General features: G+C 48.9%; 1 protein-coding gene across 2 annotated transcripts in view; it reads left to right on the top strand.

Annotated features, from left to right (window-relative positions):
* The window catches only part of ice2 (interactor of little elongator complex ELL subunit 2), a 70200-nt gene that overhangs the window by 3657 nt on the left and 40972 nt on the right, over positions 1–25571 (top strand). For both annotated transcript variants that reach the window (XM_078429760.1, XM_078429759.1), the window contains exons 3-8: positions 3967–4101; positions 8564–8671; positions 11560–11719; positions 16218–16402; positions 21252–22158; positions 25037–25212. In XM_078429760.1, coding sequence (XP_078285886.1) covers positions 3967–4101; positions 8564–8671; positions 11560–11719; positions 16218–16402; positions 21252–22158; positions 25037–25212 — 1671 coding nt within the window. The remainder of the gene's footprint in view (positions 1–3966; positions 4102–8563; positions 8672–11559; positions 11720–16217; positions 16403–21251; positions 22159–25036; positions 25213–25571) is intronic.

Below are 25571 nucleotides of genomic sequence, written 5' to 3'. Positions count from 1 at the left end.
AGCTTCATATGTAGAAAGAAGGAACTGCAGATGCTAGATTACAACAAAAGACACAATGTGCTGGAGTAACTCAGCGGGTCAGGCTGCAGAATGGTTTGAAGAAGGGCCCCGACTTGAAACATCACCGATTGTTGTTCTCCAGAGATACTGCCTGACCCACTGAGTTACGCTGTGCGCCCTTTTTTCTCTGTTCAATGTGTCTGTTTTCATCTTGACTATCTTTCCTCATTCAGCCTCCCTGACTCTGGGGTAGAAATATCCTCTTATAGTCGCAACCTTCTGAGAATAGAAATTCTTATCTCTGTCTGAAACACTTTGTTCTGAAGCCTTGCCCCGTAGTTTTCAATACTAGACATTCACCTTTGTCTCGTGCAGTTGTACAAATCAAGACATGTTGTGGCACGGTGGTGCAGCGTGGTAGAGTTGCTCCCTTACAGCGCCAGAGACCTGGGTTCAATCCCAGCTACGGGTGCTGTCTGTACGGGGTTTGTACGTTCTCCCCGTGACCTGCGTGGGTTTTCTCCAGGTGCTCCGGTTACCTCCCACACTCCAAAGATGTTCAGGTTTGTAGGTTAATTGGCTTGGTACAATTGTAAATTGTCCCGAGTGTGTGTATGTTAGTGTGCGGGGATCACTGGTCAACAAGGACTGTGAGGTGAAGGGCATGTTTCCACACTGCATCTCTAAATTAAACAAAAAAAACTAAACATTGTTGAAAGACCCAAGTCCCTCAAAAGTCAAGAAATGAAAAAAATTCTGAAAACATCCTGGTTAGTTGTCCCGACCTGCAACAACACCGATCCACGTTCCCCCGAGAAGCTGCCTGACCCGCTGAGTTACTCCAGCATTTAGTATCCTTCTGCCACTTGTAACAGCACCATTCAGTGTATGCAAGCTTTCAGTACTAAACAACACAAGATTCTGCAGGGCAAGTGTGTTGCCCTGTGTAATTTTTATGCATGAGGGCTTGGATAGGGTGTTGCACCTAGATTGTACAGTGAACTGTGGGCGGCACGGTGGCGCAGCGGTAGAGTTGCTGCCTTACAGCGAATGCAGCGCCGGAGACTCAGGTTCCATCCTGACTACGGGCGCCGTCTGTACGGAGTTTGTACGTTCTCCCCGTGACCTGCGTGGGTTTTCTCCGAGATCTTCGGTTTCCTCCCACACTCCAAAGACGTACAGGTATGTAGGTTAATTGACTGGATAAATGTAAAAATTGTCCCTAGTGTGTGTAGGATAGTGTTAATGTACGGGGATCGCTGGGCGGCGCGGACTCGGTGGGTCGAAGGGCCTGTTTCCGCTGTATCTCTAAATCTAAAAAAATCTAAATCTCCAAAACCTAAATCTAAATCTAATCATGTACTGTCTTTCCGCTGACTGGTTAGCATGCAACAAAAGCTTTACACTGTACATGTGACAATAACTAGACTAAACTTGATTGGAGCTATCACAAGCGATGAGGGTGGGAGGAAAGTAGAAACATAGAAAATAGGTGCAGGAGGAGTCCATTTGGCCCTTCCCAGCACTGCCCATTCATTGTGATCATGGCTGATCATCCACAATCAGTAACCCGTGCCCAACTTCTCCCCATATCCCTTGATTCCACTAGCCCCTGGAGCTCTATCTAACTCTCTTTTAAATCCATCCAGTGATTTGGCCTCCACTGCCCTCTGTGGCAGAGAATTCCACAAATTCACAACTCTCTGGGTGAAAAAGTTTTTTCTCACCTCAGTTTTAAATGGCCTCCCCTTTATTCTTAGACTGTGTGGCCCCTGGTTCTGGACTCCCCCAACATTGGGAACATTTTTCCTGCAAAGTAAATATTGCTTAAAAGTCCCTCAAAAGTCAAGAAATGAAAGAAATTCTGAAAGTGAAGTGTGAGATAGGGCTGCAGATAGTGGAGGTGTTCATTAATTAAAGTGATGCCTTATCCAAGTGGTGTCTAGTCCCCAGTGTTGGGTGAGCACAGGGGAAGGCAAGGAACCTCCAGATCGTGAGCTAGCTCGTGGCTGGAGATGGAAGCAGCACGCTGGTTCTGATGTGTGTAGGCAGTTCTGCCTCTCACACACAGTGAGTTTAGTTTATTGTCACGTGTACCGAGGTACAGTGAAAGGCTTTTGTTGCGTGCTAACCAGTCAGCGGAAAGACAGCACATGATTACAATCAAGCCATTTACTGTGTGCAGATACACGATAAAGGGAATAACGTCAATCACGTTTACTGCAAGATAAAGCCAGTAAAGAAAGATCAAAGATAGTCCGAGGGTCTCCAATGAGGTAGATAGTAGCTCAGGACTGCTCTCTGGTTGTGGTAGGATGGTTCAGTTGCCTGAAAACAGCTGGGAAGAAACTGTCCCTGAATCTGGAGGTGTGAGTTTTCACACTTCTGCACCTCTTGCCCGATGGGAGAGGGGAGAAGAGGGAGTGGCCGGGGTGAGACTGGTCCTTGATTATGCTGTTGGCCTTGCCGAGGCAGCGTGAGGTGTAGATGGAGCCCAAGGCTCACATGGATCCAGTACATCCAAGGCAGACACAAAATGCTGGAGTAACTCTATTTACGATATACATTAATGACTTAGATGAAGGGATTAAAAGTACCATTAGCAAATTTGCAGATGATACTAAGCTGGGGGGTAGTGTGAATTGTGCGGAAGATGCAATAAGGCTGCAGGGTGACTTGGACAGGTTGTGTGAGTGGGCGGATACATGGCAGATGCAGTTTAATGTAGATAAGTGTGAGGTTATTCACTTTGGAAGTAAGAATAGAAAGGCAGATTATTATCTGAATGGTGTCAAGTTAGGAAGAGGGGATGTTCAACGAGATCTGGGTGTCCTAGTGCATCAGTCACTGAAAGGAAGCATGCAGGTACAGCAGGCAGTGAAGAAAGCCAATGGAATGTTGGCCTTCATAACAAGAGTTGAGTATAGGAGCAAAGAGGTCCTTCTACAGTTGTACCGGGCCCTGGTGAGACTGCACCTGGAGTACTGTGTGCAGTTTTGGTCTCCAAATTTGAGGAAGGATATTCTTGCTATTGAGGGCGTGCAGCGTAGGTTCACTAGGTTAATTCCCGGAATGGCGGGACTGTCGTATGTTGAAAGGCTGGAGCATTTAGGCTTGTATACACTGGAATTTAGAAGGATGAGGGGGGATCTTATTGAAACATATAAGATAATTAGGGGATTGGACACATTAGAGGTAGGAAACATGTTCCCAATGTTGGGGGAGTCCAGAACAAGGGGCCACAGTTTAAGAATAAGGGGTAGGCCATTTAGAACGGAGATGAGGAAGAACTTTTTCAGTCAGAGAGTGGTGAAGGTGTGGAATTCTCTGCCTCAGAAGGCAGTGGAGGCCAGTTCGTTGGATGCTTTCAAGAGAGAGCTGGATAGAGCTCTTAAGGATAGCGGAGTGAGGGGGTATGGGGAGAAGGCAGGAACGGGGTACTGATTGAGAGTGATCAGCCATGATCGCATTGAATGGCGGTGCTGGCTCGAAGGGCTGAATGGCCTACTCCTGCACCTATTGTCTATTGTCTATAACTCAGTGGGTCAGGCAGCATCTCGGGAAAGAAGGGGTGGGTGACGTTTTGGGTCAAGACTGTTCTTCAGACAGTCTGAAGAAAAGGGTCTCGACCCAAAAGGTCACCCATTCCTTCTCTCCAGCGATGCTGCCTGACCCGCTGAGTTACTCCAGCACTTTGTGTCTACCTTCGATTTAAACCAGCACCTGCAGTTTTTTTCCAGTACATACAACATGTGGACCAGACTTGAATTTTTTTTTTTTTTTTCGTAAATGGCGCCAGAAAATGGGGTCTGCATGCGTGAACCTGTGTGTGTGTGTGTGTGTGTGAGACGTGTGTGCGTGCGTGTGTGTGTGTGTGTGTGAAAAGTGACTTGTGTGTGTGACTGATGTTGAGTGCTCGCTGTGATTGAAGGACCATGATGTTACTTCTTGCATTTCCTTTCACAGGAGGTTTTCCAAGCATGGAATGAGAGCCTCAAGAAACACCCAGAGCTTTACACGGTCAATGAGATGACAAGTATTATGGGAGGGAAGTTCATCCCGGACCTGAGCCTGCGACTGGAGAAGCAGCTGCTGTGCCTGGTAATGGAAAATAGGTGCAGGAGACGGCCATTCGGCCCTTCGAGCCAGCACCACCATTCATTGTGATCACAGAAACATAGAAAATAGGTGCAGGAGGAGGCCATTCGGCCCTTCGAGCCAGCACCACCATTCATTGTGATCACAGAAACATAGAAAATAGGTGCAGGAGGAGGCCATTCGGCCCTTCGAGCCAGCACCACCATTCATTGTGATCATGGCTGATCATGCACAATCAGTAACCCGTGCCTGCCTTCTCCCCATATCCCTTGATTCCACTAGCCCCTAGAGCTCTATCTAACTCTCTCTTAAATCCATCCAATGAATTGGCCTCCACTGCCCTCTGTGGCAGAAAATTCCACAAATTCACAACTTTCTGGGTGAAAAAGTTCCTTCTCACCTCAGTTTTAAATGGCCTCCCCTTTATTCTAAGACTGTGGCCCCTGGTTCTGGACTCCCCCAACATTGGGAACATTTGTCCTGCATCTAGCTTGTCGAGTCCTTTTATAATTTTATATGTTTCTATAAGATCCCCTCTCATCCTTTTAAACTCCAGTGAATACAAGCCTAGTCTTTTCAATCTTTCTTCATATGACAGTCCCGCCATCCCAGGGATCAATCTCGTGAATCTACGCTGCACTTCCTCAATTACAAGGATGTCCTTCCTCAAATTAGGAGAACAAGACTGTACACAATACTGCAGTAATGGAGCGTCCGATCGTGCCAGTGTCTGTCTGAGCACTGTCACCACTGGGGACTGATTATAATAAGTGACAGGAGCAGAATTGGGCCATTCGGCCCATCAAGTCTACTCCGCCATTCAATCATGGCTGATCTATCTCTCCCTCATTATCCCATTCTCCTGCCTTCTCCACTAAACCTCTGACTCCCGATCAAATCATAAACCTATCTGTCGCAGGTTTGGGACAGGTGTTTTGCACAGATAGTTGTGGGAGCCTGGAGTGCTTTACCAAGGGTGGTGGTGGAGGCAGATGCAACTGTGGCGTGCATGTGTGCGTGTGTAATTTAAAGTGTGTGCAATTATGAGAGACATTGATAGGGTAGACAATCTGAACCTTTTTCCCCAGGGTGGAAATGTCAAAGGCTGGAGGACATAGCTTTGAGATGAGAGGGGCAAAGTTTAAAAGAGACTAGACCAAGTTGGGCCCAAACCTCTCCTGCATTGGAGCAGCACCCTCTCCTCCCCCACTCATCCACCCCACTCCCCCTCCCCTCTCCTCCCCCACTCACCTCCCCTCTCCACCTCACTCCCCCTCCCCTCTCCCCCCCAATCCCTCTCTCCCCCACTCCCCCTCTCCTCCCTCCCTCCCCTACCCCCTGCCCTCTCCCACCTCCCCTCTCTCCCACCCTTCCCCATCCCCCCTTCCCCTCCTCCCCACTCCAACTCCTCAACCCTCTTTATCCTCCCTCCCCCCCCCTCAGTCCCTCCCCCCTCCCTCCCTAAGAGATAGATTCAAATTTTAAAATGTGAATAACTTTAAAAATATAACACCGATTTCAATGAAACTTCTTCCATTAGCACCAAAGGGACGACGGTGAGTAAGGTGGGCCTAAAATTGTCGCGCTATCGTGTACCGTTTTGGCTGTAGTTCAGGAACAAACAAACAAACGGGAGTTTTAGCATATAGATGTGCGGGGTAGATTTTGTTATGCAGTGTGTGGTGGGTGCCTGTGCCCGCTGTCAGGGGTGGTGATGGAGGTAAAGCAATCGTAGTGTTTAAGAGGCTCTTGAATAGGAACATGGATATGCAGGAAATGAAGCGATATGGAACACGTGCAGACAGAAGAGATTGTTCATCATGTTTGGCATGAACATTGTGGGATGGAGGGCTTGTTCCTGTGATGTATTGTTGTATGTTCTATGTCTAGCAATTACAAGCAAGTATAGTCCACTGAGGTACTGAAGCTTGCTCCACAGTTTAATAAGATTATGACTGATTTTAACCTCAACTCCACATTCCCATGTCCCACAAGTAAAATGGATGAAGGGGAGCCAGTGGATGTAGTGTATCTAGACGTTCAGAAAGCCTTTGATCAGGTCCCGCACGGGAGATTGGTGAGCAAAATTAGAGCACATGGTATTGGGGGTAGGGTGTTGACATGGATAGAGAATTGGTTGGCAGACAGGAAGCAAAGAGTAGGAGTAAACGGGTCCTTTTCAGAATGGCAGGCAGTGGCGAGTGGAGTGCCGCAAGGCTCGGTGTTGGGGCCGCAACTGTTTACCATATATATTAATGATTTGGAAGAGGGAATTAGAAGCAACACTAGCAAATTTGCGGATGACACAAAGCTGGGTGGCAGTGTGAACTGCGAAGAGGATGTTAGGAGGTTGCAGGGTGACCTGGGCAGGTTGAGTGAGTGGGCAGATGCGTGGCAGATGCAGTATAATATAGATAAATGTGAGGTTATCCACTTTGGTGGCAAAAACAAGGAGGCAGATTATTATCTCAATGGTGTCAGGTTAGGTAAGGGGGAAGTGCAGCGAGACCTGGGTGTCCTTGTACACCAGTCACTGAAAGTTGGCGTGCAGGTACAGCAGGCAGTGAAGAAAGCTAATGGCATGTTGGCCTTCATAACGAGAGGATTTCAGTATAGGAGTAAAGAGGTTCTTCTGCAGTTGTACAGGGCCCTGGTAAGACCACATCTGGAGTATTGTGTACAGTTTTGGTCTCCTAATTTGAGGAAGGACATCCTTGTAATTGAGGCAGTGCAGCGTAGGTTCACGAGATTGATCTCTGGGATGGCGGGACTGTCTTATGAAGAAAGATTGAAAAGACTAGGCTTGTATTCACTGGAGTTTAGGATGAGAGGGGATCTTATAGAAACGTATAAAATTATAAAAGGACTGGAGAAGCTAGATGCAGGAAAAATGTTCCCAATATTGGGCGAGTCCAGAACCAGGGGCCACAATCTTAGAATAAAGGGGAGGCCATTTAAAACTGAGGTAAGAAACTTTTTCACCCAGAGAGTTGTGAATTTGTGGAATTCTCTGCCACAGAGGGCAGTGGAGGCCAAATCACAGGATGAATTTAAGAGAGAGTTAGATAGAGCTCTAGGGGCTAGTGGAATCAAGGGATATGGGGAGAAGGCAGGCACGGGTTATTGATTGTGGATGATCAGCCATGATCACAATGAATGGCGGTGCTGGCTCGAAGGGCCGAATGGCCTGCACCTATTTTCTCTTTCTATTTTCCCCATTTATCCACAGTAACCTTCCACACCCTTGCTAGTCAGATATCCATCTACTTTAGTTGAGAGATACAGCTCGGATACAGGCTGTTCAGCCCACCATTTCCGCGCCGGCCAGCAATCCCTTCATTCTAACACTATCCTACACACACTAGGTACAATGTTTACATTTACCATGCCAATTTACCGACAAACCTGTATGTCTTTGGAGTACTTCTGCCTTAAAATAGTCAAAGACTCCAAATATTCTGCTGCCTTGTGAGGAAGAGTATTCCAAAGACTCACAAGAGCGATTGAGACCGGTAAACAGTGACTCACAATGCTGGGTTCTCCCACAAGAAGAAGCGTCCATCAAGACTCCTTCTTTAAACAAGGAGACCACAACGTGCCCTGCAGTCCAGATGTGGTCTCACTAGTGCTCTGGTCAGACCACATCTGGAGTCGAGTGCCCAATGGTCGGCGTGTACTTCAGGTTGCCGTCCCCACTGGAAATGTGGTTCCAATCTTTCCCAGGGGCGGCACAATGGTTCAGCTGGTAGAGCACCCAAGACCCGGGTTCCATCCTGTCCTCAGGTGCTGACTGAGTGGAGTTTGCATGTTCTCCCACCAAATGGAGACCACCCAACCCCAACCATGAGTATCTTTAATCAAACTTTACTGCACTTTATCTTGCACTAAACATTATTCCCTTTATCCTGAATATGTATATCCTGTGGACATCATGTATAGTCTTTCCGCTGACTGGATAGCACGCAACAAAAAAGCTTTTAACAATAGACAATAGGTGCAGGTGTAGGCCATTTGGCCCTTCGAGCCTGTACGCACCGTCATTCAATGTGATCATGGCTGATCATTCACAATCAGTACCCCGTTCCTGCCTTCTCCCCATACCCCCTAACTCCGCCATCTTTAAGAGCTCTATCCAGCTCTCTCTTGAAAGCATCCTGAGAATTGGCCTCCACTGCCTTCTGAGGCAGAGAATTCCACAGATTTACAACTCTCTGACTGAAAAAGTTTTTCCTCATCTCCGTTCTAAATGGCGTACCCCTTATTCTTAAACTGTGGCCCCTGGTTCTGGACTCTCCCGTTCTGTAAATGGCTCGATTGTAATCATGTATTGCCTTTCTGCTTACTGGATAGCATGCGACAAAAGCTTTTCACTGTACCTCGGTACACGTGACAGTAAACTAGACTGAACTGAGCAGATGAGATGTGCTTGAGGCTGAGAGTTCTGATTCAGGTGCTTCTGTTCCAGGGTCGAGCTACTTACCTGAGGGTCCCATCAGCAGCTTCGGCAGCCCAGCTGACGACAGATTATAAAACCATCGCCGCGTTTACTCCGCCTGCGTCCGCCTTCGAGTCGGTGAGTTTTCACTGCATTCGCTGTAAGGCAGCAACTCTACCGCTGCGCCACCGTGCTCCGATTTCCTCCCACACTCCAAAGACCTACAAGTTTGTAGGTTAATTGACTTCAGTAAAATTGTAAATTGTCCCCTAGTGTTAGTGTTAGGATAGTGTTCGTGTGCAGGGATCGCTGGTTGGCGTGGACTCGGTGGGCCGAAGGGCTTGCTTCTGCGCTGTATCTCTAAAGTCTGTAGAAAGATTATGCTAGCACTTTGTGGATTAAAGCTGCTGGGAAAGGAATTCCAGGAGCCTGGAGGTGTAGGATGGAACTGCAGATGCTGTTCTAAACCGAAAATAGACGCAAAAAGCTGGAGTAACTCAACGGGTCAGGCAGCATCTCTGGAGAGAAGGAATGGGTGACGTTCAGGTCGAGACCCTTCTTCAGACTGATGTCAGGGGAGGGGGCGGGACAAAGATAGGATATAGTCGGAGACAGGAGGACTGATGGGAGAAGGGGGAAGGGGATGGAGTGAGGGGAAGCAGGAAGTTAGAGAAGTCAATGTTCATACCGCTGGGGTGTAAACTACCCAAGCGAAATATGAGGTGCTGTTCCTCCAATTTGCGCTGGGCCTCACTCTGACAATGGAGGAGGCCCAGGACAGAAAGGTCAGATTGGGAGTGGGAGGGGGAGTTGAAGTGCTGAGCCACAGGGAGATCAGGTAGGTTAAGACGGACTGAGCGGAGGTGTTGAGGGAAACGATCGCCGAGCCTGCGCTTAGTCTCGCCGATGTGGAGAAGTTGACACCTGGATGTCTTGGGTCGATACCCTTCTTATCATCATATCATCATATATATACAGCCGGAAACAGGCCTTTTCGGCCCACCAAATCCGTGCCGCCCAGCGATCCCCGTACATTAACACTATCCTACACCCACTAGGGACAATTTTTACATTTACCCAGCCAATTAACCTACATACCTGTACGTCTTCGGACTCAACAGAAACTTCACCTGTTCCTTCTTCTCCGGAGATGCTGTCTCACCCGCTGAGTTACTCCAGCATTTTGTGTCTATCCAGGAGACTGAAAGGTGGAAGTAATTTTAAAAAACAGCTCCTTCAAATTAAAGACAGGTTCAGGTTGGGTGGAGAGAATGTTTATAATTTTGGCCAAGAATAAAACTAGAATAAAACTAGAATTTTGGCCAAGAATAAAACGATCCCAAAAGATTAAAGATTGTCTGGTCAGTTCCCTCCACTGACCTGACCTGACCTGTTGAGTTCCTCCAACAGTTTATTTTTTAATCATGGTTCCAGCATCTGCAGTCATTGAGCCTCCCATGGCCACCATAAGTTTATACGTTCCAGGAGTAGAATTAGGCCATCATCATGGCTGATCTATCTCTCCCTCTCAACCTCATTCTCCCCATAACCCCTGGCGCCCTTACTAATCAAGAATCTGTCATTCTACGCCGTACAAATATCCATTGACCTGGCCCCCACAGCCTTCCGTGGCAATGAATCCCACAGATTCACCACCCTCTGACTAAAGAAATTCCTCCTCATCTTTCCAAAATTCATCCTTTTATTCTGAGGCTGTGGCCTCTGGTTTTAGACTCTCCCACCAGTGGAAACATCCTCTCCACATCCACTCTATCCAGGCCTTTCACTATTCGGCAAGTTTCAATGAGGTCCCCCCTCATCCTTCTAAACTCCAGCGAGTACAGGCCCAGTGCCGACAAATGCTCATCATATGTTAACCCACTCACTCCTGGGATCATTCTTGTAAACCTCCTCTGGACCCTCTCCAGAGCCAGCACATCCTTCCTCAGATATGGGGCCCAAAACTATCCATCAGTTCTGAAGTCATCAAGAAGCTTCTTTACCCTGAGCATGGAAGAGGGTAACGTTAACTATAATTTCACTAGATTTTACATGTACTTTCTACTGATAAATTGGAATCTGTAATCGACTGGGCGGCACGGTGGCACAGCGGTAGAGTTGATGCCTTACAGCACCAGAGACCAGGGTTCTATCCCGACTGCAGTCCTGTCTGTATGGAGTTTTACGTTCTCCCTGTGACCGTGTGGATTTCCTCAGAGATCTTCGATTTCCTCCCACACTCCAAAGATTTGTAGGTTAATTGGCTTGGTATAAATGTAAAATTGTCCCTAGTGTGTGTAGGATAGTGTTAGTGTGCGGGGATCGCTGGTCGGCGCGGACTCGGTGGGCCGAAGGGCCAGTTTCCACACTGTATCTCTAAACTAAACAAAACTAAATTAAGACTGCTATGCATTGGTGTGCGACTGGTTTGAAGAAAGGCTGGCACACAATGGATAAGGAATTAAGATTAACTGGGTCGGACCTTTGTTGCTGACTCCAGTTTGTGATGAGCAGGATTCGATGTCTCTCTCAGTGGTGGTGTTTAGTTTAGAGATACAGCGCGGAAACAGGCCCTTTGGCCCACCGAGTCCGCGCCAACCAGCGATCCCCGCACACCAACACGGTCCTACACACACGAGGGACAATTTACACATACACCAAGCCAATTAACCTACAAACTATGTCTTTGGAGTGTGGGAGGAAACCAAAGATCTCGGAGAAAACCCACAAGGTCACGGGGTGAAGGTACAAACTCCGTACAGACAGCACCCGTGGTCGGGATGGAACCTTGGTCTCTGGTGCTGCAAGTGCTGTCAGGCAGCAACTCTACTTGGTGCATGAACATCAGCTTCAACTGGGTGAGGATAACACATAGCTTTTGTATCGGGCATTTCATTTTCTCTGAAATGGCTTCCTCTCATCAGCTCCTGACTCTGTCGTCAGTAGCTGCAGAACACAAGAGTTACTCCAGCAATTTGTGTCTAACCTGACCGGACTTGATGTGTTTGTTTGATTACTTGTTTCAGGATATTAGCCGTGATGTGAATGCGGAGAAGCTGAGTGTGAAGTATGGAGCCAAATTGTCCCTGACAAGCCGGGCCCTGTTTACTCTGTTGAATAACAGCGGACCAAAGTATTCGGAACCCTGGGAGCTTCCTGTACACGTGAAAACCATCTGTGGTGAAGGTAATTCCTTTCAGTATTTGATGTGATCGGTAGTTGTCGAGGAGGATGACAATTCCACGCAGGTCACTGCCGGCCAGTTACGTTGCTCACCAGCAATGCTGGTCCTCCAGCAACCCGCAGCGCCACCCATTCCTTCTCCAGCATTTTGTGTCTACCCTGACCAATGATGTTCTCGTCACGGCTTCGTGATGCAGCCGATTTGAGAGGGAGTATTTCAGCAGGGTTTCACTCATTACTGTTCCAAACAGTAATCTGGATGTTTACACTTTAAAACTGGTGCCAAACCCTGGCCACTCTTGCATGCGGTCTGAGTCTTTACTCTACCTTTTGGGCGATTCTTTGGAAAGCGAACCAACATGTCACACACGTGACCAGACGTCATCTCATAGATGTTTCCAAATACACAGGACAAGATGTTAGAAATCCAAAGTGCCAAATGTCAACTTGCTCCCGGTGGTGATGGGAGGTTTATGCACTCACCTATTCTCCTCCGGTGTTGAGAAAGGCTGGGCAGACACGTCATTGGGGTTATGGTGGGCACCTACTTTCATCGACATTTCGCTGATTGGACCCACGACGTCTCCAGTAGGCTCAGCAGTGCATTCTGGCGTCCCAGAACCACCCTCCTCTGCATCTGCCTAGCCAGCTTATTTGGGAGACCAGATGGGGTCTTTCCTCTTCAACCAGAGCCACTGGCTACTCCGCTCTGCCACCTGTGATGTTTCCTTGATAGCCTGGCGTAGGGCCTGTCCGATGATCCCCAGGTCCTTCATCAGTCTTACGGTAGATGTTGCCACAAATCCTCGACATCCAACTTCTTCTCAGTCTTTACTCTACCTTTTGGGCCATTCTTTGGAAAGCGAACCAAAATGTCACACACGTGACCAGGCGTCATCTCATAAAGTAAAACATTGAAACATTCTTGTAAGAGATTAATCTTAATTCATTTATTCACAAAATGTTGGAGTAACTCAGCAGGTCAGGCAGCATCTCTGGAGAGAAGGAATGGGTGACGTTTCGGGTCGAGACCCTTCCTCAGACTGAAGAAGTGTCTACCTAAACTAAACTGAACCCTGTTTCCATCAGGAGTTTGCAAGTGTGTACCACCAGACTCAGGAACAGATTCTTCCTGCTGTTATCAGACGATTGAAGTGTTCTCGTTAAAGCTAGGCTGTAGTCCCGATCTACCAACTTACATCATCGTGGACATTGGACTTTCCCTCTGGAACTACAATACTATGTTCAGCACTCTGGTATTTTTCTCTTTACTCTACCTTTTGGGCCATTCTTTGGAACGTGAACCGAAATGTCACACACGTGACCAGGCATCATCACATAAAGTGAAACATTGAAAAATTCTTGTGGTTTGGTGGCGATGGAATGGGCAGAATGTCGGCTAGTGCAGCAGGCGTTGGCCAGCAGGTGTCACTGCAGAGCTGAGGTGTTGCAACTGCACCAGGTACCTGTTGTGCGTCCGGTAGAAGCAGAGCCTGCTGGTAATGTAAAAACACATCTGCACAAGCCGACAACACACCGGCCCTCCAGACCCACCTCCAGGATATCGTGTTACAGAAGATCGACACAAAATGCTGGAGTAACTCAGCGGGACTGGCAGCGTCTCTGGAGAGAAGGAATGCGTGACGTTTGGGGTCGAGACTGATCGTGTTACAGCTTTCTCTGCAACTGCAATGCTACTTTCTGCATGCTATGATTGTTCAGTCTAGAGATGCAGCGCGGAAGTAGGCCATTCGGGCCACCAAGTCCACGCCGACCGGCGATCCCCGCGTATTAATACTATCCTACACACACACACACACTAGGGACAATTTACATTTATACCAAGCAAATTAACCTAAACACCTGCACGTCTTTGGAGTGCGGGAGGAAACCGGGGATCTCGGAGAAAATCCACGCGGTCACGGGGAGAACGTACAAACTCCGTACTGACAGTCTGAAGAAGGGTCTCGACCCGAAACGTCACCCATTCCTTTTCTCCTGAGATGCTGCCTGACCTGCTGAGTTACTCCAGCATTTTGTGAATAAATACCTTCAATTTGTACCAGCATCTGCAGTTATTTTCTTATAGCACCCGTAGTCAGGATCGAAGCAGGGTCCCTGGCACTGTGAGGCAGCAACTCTACCACTGCGCCACCGTGCCGCCTTCAACCAATTTCTTCCAAAGTGTGTCCATTTTATAACACCTCTGTTACCGGGAACCCTGGTTCATGAAAAAATCTCGTGAGGAAATCCCAACGATTTTGAGCACTCTACTTCAAAGATTTATTTTTTAATGTAACTAGGAAAATTGACAGGGGAGAGCCGGTGGATGTGGTGTACCTTGTCTTTCAGAAAGCCTTCGACAAGGTCCCACATAGGAGATTAGTGGGCAAAATTAGAGCACATGGTATTGGCGGTAGGGTACTGACATGGATAGAAAATTGGTTGACAGACAGAAAGCAAAGAGTGGGGATAAATGGGTCCCTTTCAGAATGGCAGGCAGTGACTAGTGGGGTACCGCAAGGCTCGGTGCTGGGACCGCAGCTATTTACAATATACATCAATGACTTGGATGACCCACTCTACATCAATGGGGTCTGCGTGGAAAGGGTACCAGCTTTCAGGTTCCTGGGTACGCACATCGCAGAGGATCTCACCTGGTCTACCAACACCATCACCACAGTAAAGAAGGCACAGCAGAGACTCCACTTCCTGAGGATCCTCAGGAAAACCAACCTGCAGGAGAAGCTCATGTTGTCCTTCTATCGCTGCTCCATCGAGAGTGTGCTGGCATACTGTATAACCACATGGTATGCCAGCTGCTCAGAAAAGGACAGGAAGGCCCTTCAGAGGGTCATCACGACGGCCCAGAAAATCATCGGCTGCTCACTGCCCTCCCTGGAGCACCTGTTCAGCCTGCGCTGCCTCAGTAGAGCAGGCAAAATAATAAAAGATCCATCCCACCCCGGCCACCGTCTGTTTGTTCATCTGCCCTCTGGTCGACGTTTCAGGTCAATCAAATCCCGAACAAACAGACTTAAGAACAGTTTTTACCCCAGGGCCATACGAGAACTGAACACTACCTGTGCACTAGGCAACACCGTTAAAAAATCTTGTACTTAATTTAATTGTATTTATGTATTTATTTGTTTTTGCATTTATTGCATATATGTTTGTACGCACCGTCAGGATTGGCTGTTTTTTAATTTCGTTGTACTCGTTGCAATGACAATAAATGAATATTATTATTATTATTATTATTATTAAAAGTAACATTAGCAAATTTGCAGATGACACAAAGCTGGGGGGCAGTGTGAACTGTGAGGAAGATGCTATGAGGTTGCAGGGTGACTTGGACAGGTTGTGTGAGTGGGCGGATACATGGCAGATGCAGTTTAATGTGGATAAGTGTGAGGTTATTCACTTTTGTGGTAACAATAGGAAGGCAGAGTATTATCTGAATGGTGTCAAGTTAGGAAAAGGGGATGTTCAACGAGATCTGGGTGTCCTAGTGCATCAGTCACTGAAAGGAAGCATGCAGGTACAGCAGGCGGTGAAGAAAGCCAATGGAATGTTGTCCTTCATAACAAGAGGAGTTGAGAATAGGAGCAAAGAGGTCCTTCTGCAGTTGTACAGGGCCCTAGTGAGACTGCACCTGGAGTACTGTGCAGTTTTGGTCTCCAAATTTGAGGAAGGATATTCTTCGTATTGAGGGAGTGCAGCGTAGGTTTACTAGGTTAATTCCCAGAATGGCGGGACTGTCGTATGTTGAAAGACTGGAGCGACTAGGCTTGTATAGACTGGAATTTGGAAGGATGAGAGGGGATCTTATTGAAACATATAAGATTATTAAGGGGTTGGACACGTTAGAGGCAGGAAACATGTTCCCAATGTTGGGGGAGTCCAGAACCAGGGGCCACAGTTTAAGAATAAGGAGTAGGCCATTTAGAACGGAGATGAGGATTTTTTTTTTCAATCTGTGGCCAGTTCTCTGAATGCTTTCAAGAGAGAGCTAGATAGAGCTCTTAAGGATAGCGGAGCCAGGGGGTATGGGGAGAAGGCAGGAACGGGGTACTGATTGAGAATGATCAGCCATGATCACATTGAATGACGGTGCTGGCTCGAAGGGCCGAATGGCCTCCTCCTGCACCTATTGTCTATTGTCTAATTCACCTTGAGGAATCAATTCTTCTCTTGTGTGGGAAGGACTGTAGATGCTGGTTTATAGTGAAGATAGTCACAAAACGCTGGAGTAACTCTTCCTCAGTCTGAAGAAGGGTCTTGACCTGAAACGTCACGCACTCCTTCTATCCAGAGCTGCTGCCTGTCCCGTTGAGATACTCCAGCATTTTGTGTCTGTCTTCAATTCTTCTCATGCTCCTTCAATTGATAAGCATCTCAATCGATAAACATCCTCTGACGCCCGTGAATTTGGGAATGGTTTCGCTCGGATGTGTGTTTATCTAGTGATTAAGTTGCCAACTTTGTTTTGTTTTCATAGGGAATAAAACGGAGAAAGTTATCTTCATTGATTCTCCTCTGCCCAAGAAAGAGCTGTCAACGAGAGAGAAGAATTTGCTTTTTTATGAAGTTCCTTTGGACTTATTGATGTCCAAGAAAAGTTACACAGCAATGACAAACCTGACACTGGACAAGTCACAAAACATCGACACGTCAGAGGGGATGGTAAGTTGTTGAGAGTGTAGTTTGGGTTTAGATTTAGAGATACAGCACGGAAACAGGCCCTTCGGCCCACCGAGTCCGCGCCGCCCAGCGATCCCCGCACACTAACACTATCCTACACACACTAGGGACAATTTTTACATTTTCCCAGTCAATTAACCTACATACCTGCACGTCTTTGGAGTGGGAGGAAACCGAAGATCTCGGAGAAAACCCACGCAGGTCACGGCGAGAACGTACAAACTCCGTACAGACGGCGCCCGTAGTCGGGATCGAATCTGGGTCTCCGGCGCTGCATTCGCTGTAAGGCAGCAACTCTACCGCTGCGCCACCGTGCCACCCGTGTCTCTTTGTTTTTGAACAAAAGGAGTCCGAAGAAGGGTCTCGACCCGAATCGTCACCCATTCCTTCTCTCCAGAGATGCTGCCTGTCCCGCTGGGTTACTCCAGCATTTTGTGTCTATCTTTGATGCTCTGCATTAAACTGGGGCCATGGAATCAGCTTCGAGTCATAGAGTCACACAGTGTGGAAACAGGCCCTTCGGCTCAACTTTCCCACACCGACCATCTACACTCGTTCCACCTACCTGCGTTTGGCCCGAATCGCTCTAAATCTGTCCTATCCATGAACCTCAGCGGGTCAGGCAGCATCTCTGGAGAGAAGGAACGAATGACGTTTTTGGACGAGACTCTTCTTCTTTTGAAGAAGGATCTCGACCCGAAACGTCACCCGTTCCTTCTCTCCAGAGATGCTGCCTGACCTGCTGAGTTACTCCAGCTTTTTGTGTCTATCTTCGGTTTAAACCAGCAGTTCCTTCGAACAAGGATTCAATCAATGATGCTTTATTGTCGCATGAGTTAGATGGGGGCTAGTGGAACCAAGGGATATGGGGAGAAGGCAGGCACGGGTTACTGATTGTGGATGATCAGCCATGATCACAATGAATGGCGGTGCTGGCTCGAAGGGCCAAATGGCCTCCTCCTGCACCTATTTTCTATGTTTCTATGTACAGTGAAATGCTTTAATTTGCATGCAACCTGGTAAAACCATGCAGTAGGCCTCACCTAGGATGAGGGAGGGCCTGATTGCAACTTAACGAATAGTGAAAGGCCTGGATAGAGTGGATGTGGAGAGGATGTTTCCACTAGTGGGAGAGTCTAGGACCAGAGGGCACAGCCTCAGAACATTAAAAGGACATTATTTTAGAAAAGAGATGAGGAGGAATTTCTTTAGCCAGAATGTGGTGAATCTGTGGAATTCATTGCCACAGACGGCTGTGGAGGCCAAATCATTGGGTATTTTTCAGGCGGAGATTGACAGATTCATGATTACAAGTTCACAAATTACAGTAGTAGAATTAGGCCATTCGGCCCATTGAGTCCACTCCGCCTTTCAATCATGGCTGATCTCTGCCTCCTAATCCCATTTCCTGCCTTCTCCCCATATAAGTATATCAAGGGTAAGAGGATAACGAGGGAAAGAGTGGGGCCCATCAGGGACCATAGTGGAAAGCTGTGTGTGGAGCCAGAGGATGTAGGAGATGTTTTAAATGAATTTTTTGCATCTGTTTTTACGAGGGAGGAGGGCGATGCGGACTTAGAAATGGAGCAGGAGGGTTGTGATGTTCTTGAGCATATTGCTATTGACAGGGAGGCGGTGCTGGAGGCTCTGGCAGGCTTAAAAGTGGATAAGTCTCCGGGCCCTGACGAGACGTATCCCAGGATGCTGAGAGAGGCAACTGAGGAGATTGCAGGGGCTCTGGCACAAATTTTCAGAGCCTCTCTTGCAACAGGGGATGTATCGGAGGACTGGAGGATAGCTAACGTGGTGCCATTATTTAAAAAGGGCAGTAGGGATAAACCTGGGAACTACAGGCCGGTGAGTCTGACATCGGTGGTGGGGAAGCTGCTAGAAAAGATTCTGAGAGACAGAATCAGTCTTCACTTGGAGGATCGAGGGTTAATTAAGGATAGTCAACATGGCTTTGTTAATGGAAGGTCGTGTCTGACTAACTTGATTGAATTTTTTGAAGGGGTGACCAAGGAGGTAGATGGGGGTAGTGCAGTGGATGTGGTATACATGGATTTCAGTAAGGCTTTTGACAAGGTCCCACACAGGAGACTAGTCAAGAAGGTAAGAGCCCATGGGATCCAGGGCACCTTGGCAAAATGGATAAAAAACTGGCTTAGTGACAGAAGGCAGAGGGTGATGGTAGAAGGGTGCTTCTGTGACTGGAGGCCGGTGTCCAGTGGGGTGCCGCAGGGATCGGTGTTGGGTCCCTTACTGTTTGTAATCTACATTAATGATCTGGATGTCAACGTACAGGGCATGATCAGCAAGTTTGCAGATGACACAAAGTTAGGGGGGGGGTGGTGAATAGTGAGGAAGGGATCTGCAAGCTGCAGGAAGATATAGATGAGATGGTCAGATGGGCGGAGCAGTGGCAGATGGAATTTAATCCTGAAAAGTGCGAGGTGATGCACTTTGGCAGGAATAACTTGGAGGACCCTAGGGAAGGACCCTAGGGAAGACAGGGGTACAGAGGGACCTTGGAGTACAGGTACACAAGTCCTTGAAGGCAGCAGGACAGGTGGACAGGGTGGTCAAAAAGGCATATGGGATACTGGCCTTCATTAGCCGGGGCATCGAATATAAAAGTAGGGGGGTAATGATGGAATTGTACAGAACACTGGTGAGGCCACAGCTGGAGTATTGTGTACAGTTCTGGTCACCACATTATAGAAAGGATGTGATAGCTTTGGAGAGGGTGCAGAGGAGATTCACCAGGATGCTGCCAGGGATGAAGGGCCTCGGCTATGAGGAGAGACTGAGCAGACTGGGGTTGTTTTCTCTGGAGCAGAGAAGGCTGAGAGGGGACATGATCGAGGTGTACAAGATCATGAGGGGCATAGATAAGGTAGATGGCGGGGAACTTCTTCCACTGGTGGAAGGTTCAACAACGAGGGGACATAGATACAGGGTAAGGGGAGGGAGGTTTCGGGGGATGTGAGAAAGAACTTTTTCACCCAGAGGGTGGTTGGAGTCTGGAACTCACTGCCTGGGGTGGTGGTGGAGGCGGGAACACTCACAACGTTTAAGAGGCATTTGGATCGGCACTTGAAATGCTACAACATTCAGGGCTACGGTCCAAATGCGGGAAAATGGGATTAAAATTAGACTGTGTTTGGTAACGGGCGGCACGGACACGATGGGCCGAAGGGCCTCTTTCTGTGCTGTAGGACTCTATGACTCTATGACTCTAACCCTTGACACCCGCACTAATCAGGAACTTGTCTATCTCTGCCTTAAAAATATCCACTGACTTGGCCTCCACAGTCCTCTGTGGCAATGAGTTCCACAGATTAACTACCCTCGGACTAAAGAAGTTCCTCCTCACCTCCTTTCTAAAAGAGCGCCCTTTAATTCTGAGGCTGTGGCCTCTGGTCCTGGACTCTCCCGCCAGTGGAAACATCCTCTCCACATCCACTCTATGGTAAGGTTAGTAAGGGTGTCAAAGGTTATGGGGATAAGGCAGGAGAATGGGGCAGCATTAGCAGCTGGGAGCGTGGGCATGCTACTGTAGGTCAGATACATTGGTCTGTAGCCGTCTCTGACTTGGTGCTTCAGAGTGGAGTACATTCATGGATTGATTAAAAGATGCAGCGTTGGCTCACTGAGTCCACGCCGACCATCGGTCTCCCGTTCACACTAGTACCGTACTATCCCACCTTCATGTCCACTCCCTGCACATTCTGCCCAATTTACTGGGGGGCCAATTAACCTACAAACCCTCACGTTTTTGGGACGTGGGAGGAAACCGGAGCACCCGGAGGAAACCCACGCGGTCATAGGGAGAACGTGCAAACTCCACACGGACAGTACTCAAGGTCAGGATCATTCCCCATGTCTCTGACCTTAAGGGCCTGTCCAACTTAGGCGATTTTTTAGGCGACTGCCGGCGACTGTCAAAGTCGTAGCAGATCGCCAACATTTTCTTTTACATAGAAACATAGAAAATAGGTGCAGGAGGAGGCCATTCGGCCCTTCGAGCCAGCACCGCCATTCATTGTGATCATGGCATTTACCCTCCGACAATGACCACGACAATGCCGAGTCAGGTCGATACAAGTGACTTTTTGTGTGAAACTAGCACCTGGCTGAGAGATTACACCGTCTTCGGAAACATCGCGAAATCCCCACGCTTACCTGACCCTCAAACTGTCACCTCCAATCTACCCGTCAAATGTCCTGACGGTAAATAAATTGGTTCAACAAAACTATCTTCTGGTATCTTCAAATGCCTTTTCTTAATTTAATATTACGTGCTTCTAAATGCATCTGCGACAACCTAGCAAACCTGGGGACAGCGTGCGACAGACAGCGCCCGCAATAAGTTACGATACCTGGCCACAAGCCAGCTGGCGCACAGACATTTCTAGCGGGTAGATTTTACCGCGACGCGCCGAGATCCGCTACGATTCATTGACGACTCCTCACGGTCACGCCCGCGACACCCCGGCAAACGTTCAGCGACAGCCTAGTCACCGGCAGTCGCCTTAAAGTGGCCTAAGTGGGACAGGGCCTAAAGAATTGAAAAATTGAAGGTTATGGGGAGAAGGCAGGAGAATGGGGTTAGGAGGGAGAGATAGATCAGCCATGATTGAATGGTGGAGTAGACTTGATGGGCCGAATGGCCTAATTCCACTCATCGCTTATGACCTGTGCAGTTTTGTTCACCATACCATGGGAGGGTGGGCATGTGGTGGGGTGGGGTGGGGTGGGCTTGTGGTGGTGTGGGGTGGGCTTTGAGCGTTGCCAGTAACAGTCCCTGTGTTTGTCTTGTTGAACGTAGATGCCTGATCCCCGTGAGCACCAGAGAGCCGCCGATGCCCGTGGAAGCGGTGATCTGGATTTTAACGCTGACTTTACCCAACTGGAGACGTTTGGAACTATCTCCTCAGAGGAGGTAAAGCCCAAAGATGGCGGCCCCAGGGCTGGTAGACGGACCGCCAAGGCCAACACTGCCAAGCCTGCTCCAGTAGCAGCGGACTGTAAAGGCCAGGGCGGCCCCCAGACCGAGTCACAGCCTGCGCACGTGGCCAAAGAAGCACCCCAGGAAGGTCAGCCTCCCCCCTCACTCACGAGCAGCGGCAGAGAGCCGAGCTCAACGGAAGCGAGTGAAAGCAGCCAACACCCCAGCAGCGGCCAGCAGAAGACCAAGCCGAAGGAGGAGGGGGAGAGGGAGAGGCTGGAAACCTGCAAGGCAGCTGCTTCTCAAGACTTGGAGTTGGACAGTGATTCGGACGAAGACCGGATGGTGATCGACACCAGCTTCATGGAGGCCAATGAAGGCAGCGACCCTTTGCAAGCCGGCCCCAGCGACCTGCCGACCCTCCCACAGAAACCTGACCTTCCCGGTCCTGAAGAAACCATCCCAGATACTCCCCGGTCTCCATCTCCTGACCGGGACCCCGTCAGCTGCCAGACGACCAAGGGCGTGGCGTGCAAGAGGAGAGCTTCCAAACGCCTCCTGAAGGAGTTTGACCCAGTGGGGCAGATCCTGCGCATGCAATGTAAACTCTTAAAGCCCAGTCCCAAACTGCAGCCCCTGGATCAGACCCAGGCCACGCAAGAGGCAGACTCCACACGGCACAACCCTCCTGCACCACCACTCACTCACAATCCCCTCAGCGCCCACGTCCCTGAAGCCCACCATCCCACTGCCTGTGGCAACCTTCCCAGCTCCGTGGGAAAGACACGTAAGAATAATGAACGCGCTTCCCATTTACTGATACTGCACTGCTCTGAAACGCTGCAGTTTTGGTCTCCAAATTTGAGGAAGGACATTCTTGCTATTGAGGGCGTGCAGCGTAGGTTTACTAGGTTAATTCCCGGAATGGCGGGACTGTCGTATGTTGAAAGACTGGAGTGACTAGGCTTGTACACACTGGAATTTAGAAGGATGAGAGGGGATCTTATCGAAACGTATAAGATTATTAAGGGGTCGGACACGTTAGAGGCAGGAAACATGTTCCCAATGTTGGGGGAGTCCAGAACCAGGGGCCGCAGTTTAAGAATAAGGGGTAGGCCATTTAGAACAGAGATGAGGAAAAACATTTTTAGTCAGAGAGTTGTGAATCTGTGGAATTCTCTGCCTCAGAAGGCAGTGGATACGTCTCTATAAAATCCCCTCTCATCCTTCTAAACTCCAGTGAATACAAGCCTAGTCTTTCCAATCTTTCCTCATATGACAGTCCCTCCATCCCAGGGATTAAGCTGGTGAACCTACGCTGCACTGCCTCAATAGCAAGGAGGTCCTTCCTCAAAGCGTCTGTGCAAGAGGCAGGGTGGGAGAAAGTGTAACTGTGCGTGTAACTTTGTGCCTCCCCATCCCCTGACATCAGTCTGAAGAAGGGTCTCGACCCGAAACGTCACCCATTCCTTCTCTCCAGCGATGCTGCCTGTCCCACTGAGTTACTCCAGCATTTTGTGTCTACCTTTGATTTTAACCAGCATCTGCAGTTTTTTTCCTGCACATCTGGTTTCTCTGATCTCACTACATAATACAATTATACTATTTACATCAAAATGTCACCTCACCATGTTGTACTTCGTGGTCCGGTATCTGTTATACCGTTGTTATGACTCTGGAATGACCACAAGTTCACGTGTTTAGGGGGTTGAAAGCCGAGCATAAATCCAGGCTCAGTTTATTACACAGCCACTTGGAGCCAGAGTCACCACCAATATTACGTCATTCTCATATATACATGTTGCTACGCGGGCAAACAAGATAGTCCTTGTAATATAACAAAATAGTCCTTGCAATATCACAACATCCCCCTTGTCTTATATAAAATAAAATATATTTAACAAACAAAACTCTACACACAATTACTTTTTATAAACACCAAAGGTCTTTGACCGAATTGTCAAAATACGCCTTCATTCGCTGCTTGCATCTTCAAGCCACTCATCTGCTGGTGGTCACTCATCTGCTGGTGGTCACTCATCTCCGGGTGGTCACTCATCTGCTGGTGGTCACTCCTGCTGGTGGTCACTCCTGCTGGTGGCCACTCCTGCTGGTGGCCACTCATCTGCTGGTGGCCACTCATCTTTGGGTGGTCACTCATCTGCTGGTGGTCACTCATCTGCTGGTGGTCACTCCTGCTGGTGGCCACTCATCTGCTGGTGGTCACTCAACTGCTGGTGGTCACTCCTGCTGGTGGCCACTCATCTGCTGGTGGTCACTCATCTGCTGGTGGTCACTCCTGCTGGTGGCCACTCATCTGCTGGTGGCCACTCAACTCCGGGTGGTCACTCATCTCCGGTGGTCACTCATCTCCAGGTGGTCACTCATCTGCTGGTGGTCACTCATCTCCGGGTGGTCACTCATCTGCTGGTGGTCACTCCTGCTGGTGGTCACTCCTGCTGGTGGCCACTCCTGCTGGTGGCCACTCATCTGCTGGTGGCCACTCATCTTTGGGTGGCCACTCATCTGCTGGTGGCCACTCATCTCCGGGTGTGGCCGGTCTCTCCGATCACCACGTCACGCCTTGGTGAGTGCTCAGTCTCTCGGCTCTGTGAGCGTTCGGTCTTACCGGTCGCCGCGTCTCCGTGTGTGGCCGGACTCTCCGGTTTCCATACTGGGGCCTGCGCAGGGTCGGGGCCTGGGGTCGGGGCCTGGGGTCGGGGCCTGGGGTCGGGGCCTGGGGTCGGGGCCTGGGGTCGGGGCCTGGGGCCTGCGCAGGGTCGGGGCGCGATGTGGCCCTTCACTCACCACCCTCAGCTGCTTGCAGTGTCCCGTCGGTAGCTCGGCACTGACTTCTTATCAGGTACTTACATGTATAGTGGCCCTGTCGAGATGCATTCCTAGCATTCTTTACTGAGCTGGAAAGCATTCATTTTCTCTAGGGCTTTCTTTGTTTTGTCTACATTTTTTTTTTTTCTTTACCTTTCTGGGGCTAAATCACACAAACCGTTGCCACCATGTTGTACTTCGTGGTCCGGTATCTGTTATACCGTTGTTATGACTGGAATGACCTCAAGTACACGTGTTTAGGGGGTTGAAAGCCGAGCAGGCTCAGTTTATTACACTGCCACCTGGAACCAGAGTGGCCACCAATATCACGTCATTCTCATATATACATGTTGCTACGCGGGCAAACATAGAAACATAGAAAATAGGTGCAGGAGTAGGCCATTCGGCCCTTCTAGCCTGCACCGCCATTCAATATGATCATGGCTGATCATCCAACTCAGTAACCTGTACCTGCCTTCTCTCCATACCCCCTGATCCCTTTAGCCACAAGGGCCACATCTAACTCCCTCTTAAATATAGCCAATGAACTGGCCTCAACTACCTTCTGTGATAGAGAATTCCACAGACTCACCACTCTCTGTGTGAAGAAATGTTTTCTCATCTCGGTCCTAAAAGACTTCCCCCTTATCCTTAAGCTGTGACCCCTGGTTCTGGACTTCCTCAACATCGGGAACAATCTTCCCGCATCTAGCCTCTCCAACCCCTTAAGAATTTTATATGTTTCTACAAGATAGTCCTTGTGATATAACAACACACCAAGTATGAACAGTGTGGTACGTTGATATAAAGTGCAGCATGATTTGTCTCCTGTTTAGATCTCTTGTCAGAGGAGCTGCTGAGTTGTGAGGAATCGGCATCTGACTACACGGAGCCTCCATCTGGCAACGTGGCCTACAAACTCTTCAGCCTGTCCGACCTGCTGTTACTCGTGCGTGGCAGTGTGCACAAAACCCAGATCAGGCCGCGCTCCAACAAAGGAGGCAGAAAGAAGGTGAGTGCCCCTCTCTCCCCAACACGGCGCCGTTAGTGTACGGCACTGTATCACAACGGTAGAGCTGCTGCCTCACAGCGCCAGAGACATGGGTCCCATCCTGACTAGGGCGCTGTCTGCACGGAGTTTGTACCTTCTCCCCGTGACCTTCTCCCCGTGACCTTCTCCGGGCGCTCCGGTTTCCTTCGGCACTCCAAAGACAAACAGGGTTGTGTAGGTTGTGTAGGAAAATAACCGCAGATGCTGGTACAAATCGAAGGAAGAAGGGTCTCGACCCGAAACGTCACCCATTCCTTCTCTCCAGAGATGTTGCCTTTCCCTTCAGGGTTGTAGGATGTACTGACGCTGAGTTTGAAGAA

This window comes from Rhinoraja longicauda, chromosome 38 (genome assembly GCF_053455715.1).
Source record: "Rhinoraja longicauda isolate Sanriku21f chromosome 38, sRhiLon1.1, whole genome shotgun sequence".
Classification (NCBI taxonomy): domain Eukaryota; kingdom Metazoa; phylum Chordata; class Chondrichthyes; order Rajiformes; family Arhynchobatidae; genus Rhinoraja; species Rhinoraja longicauda.
This window is presented reverse-complemented; position numbering and strand designations above follow the sequence as displayed.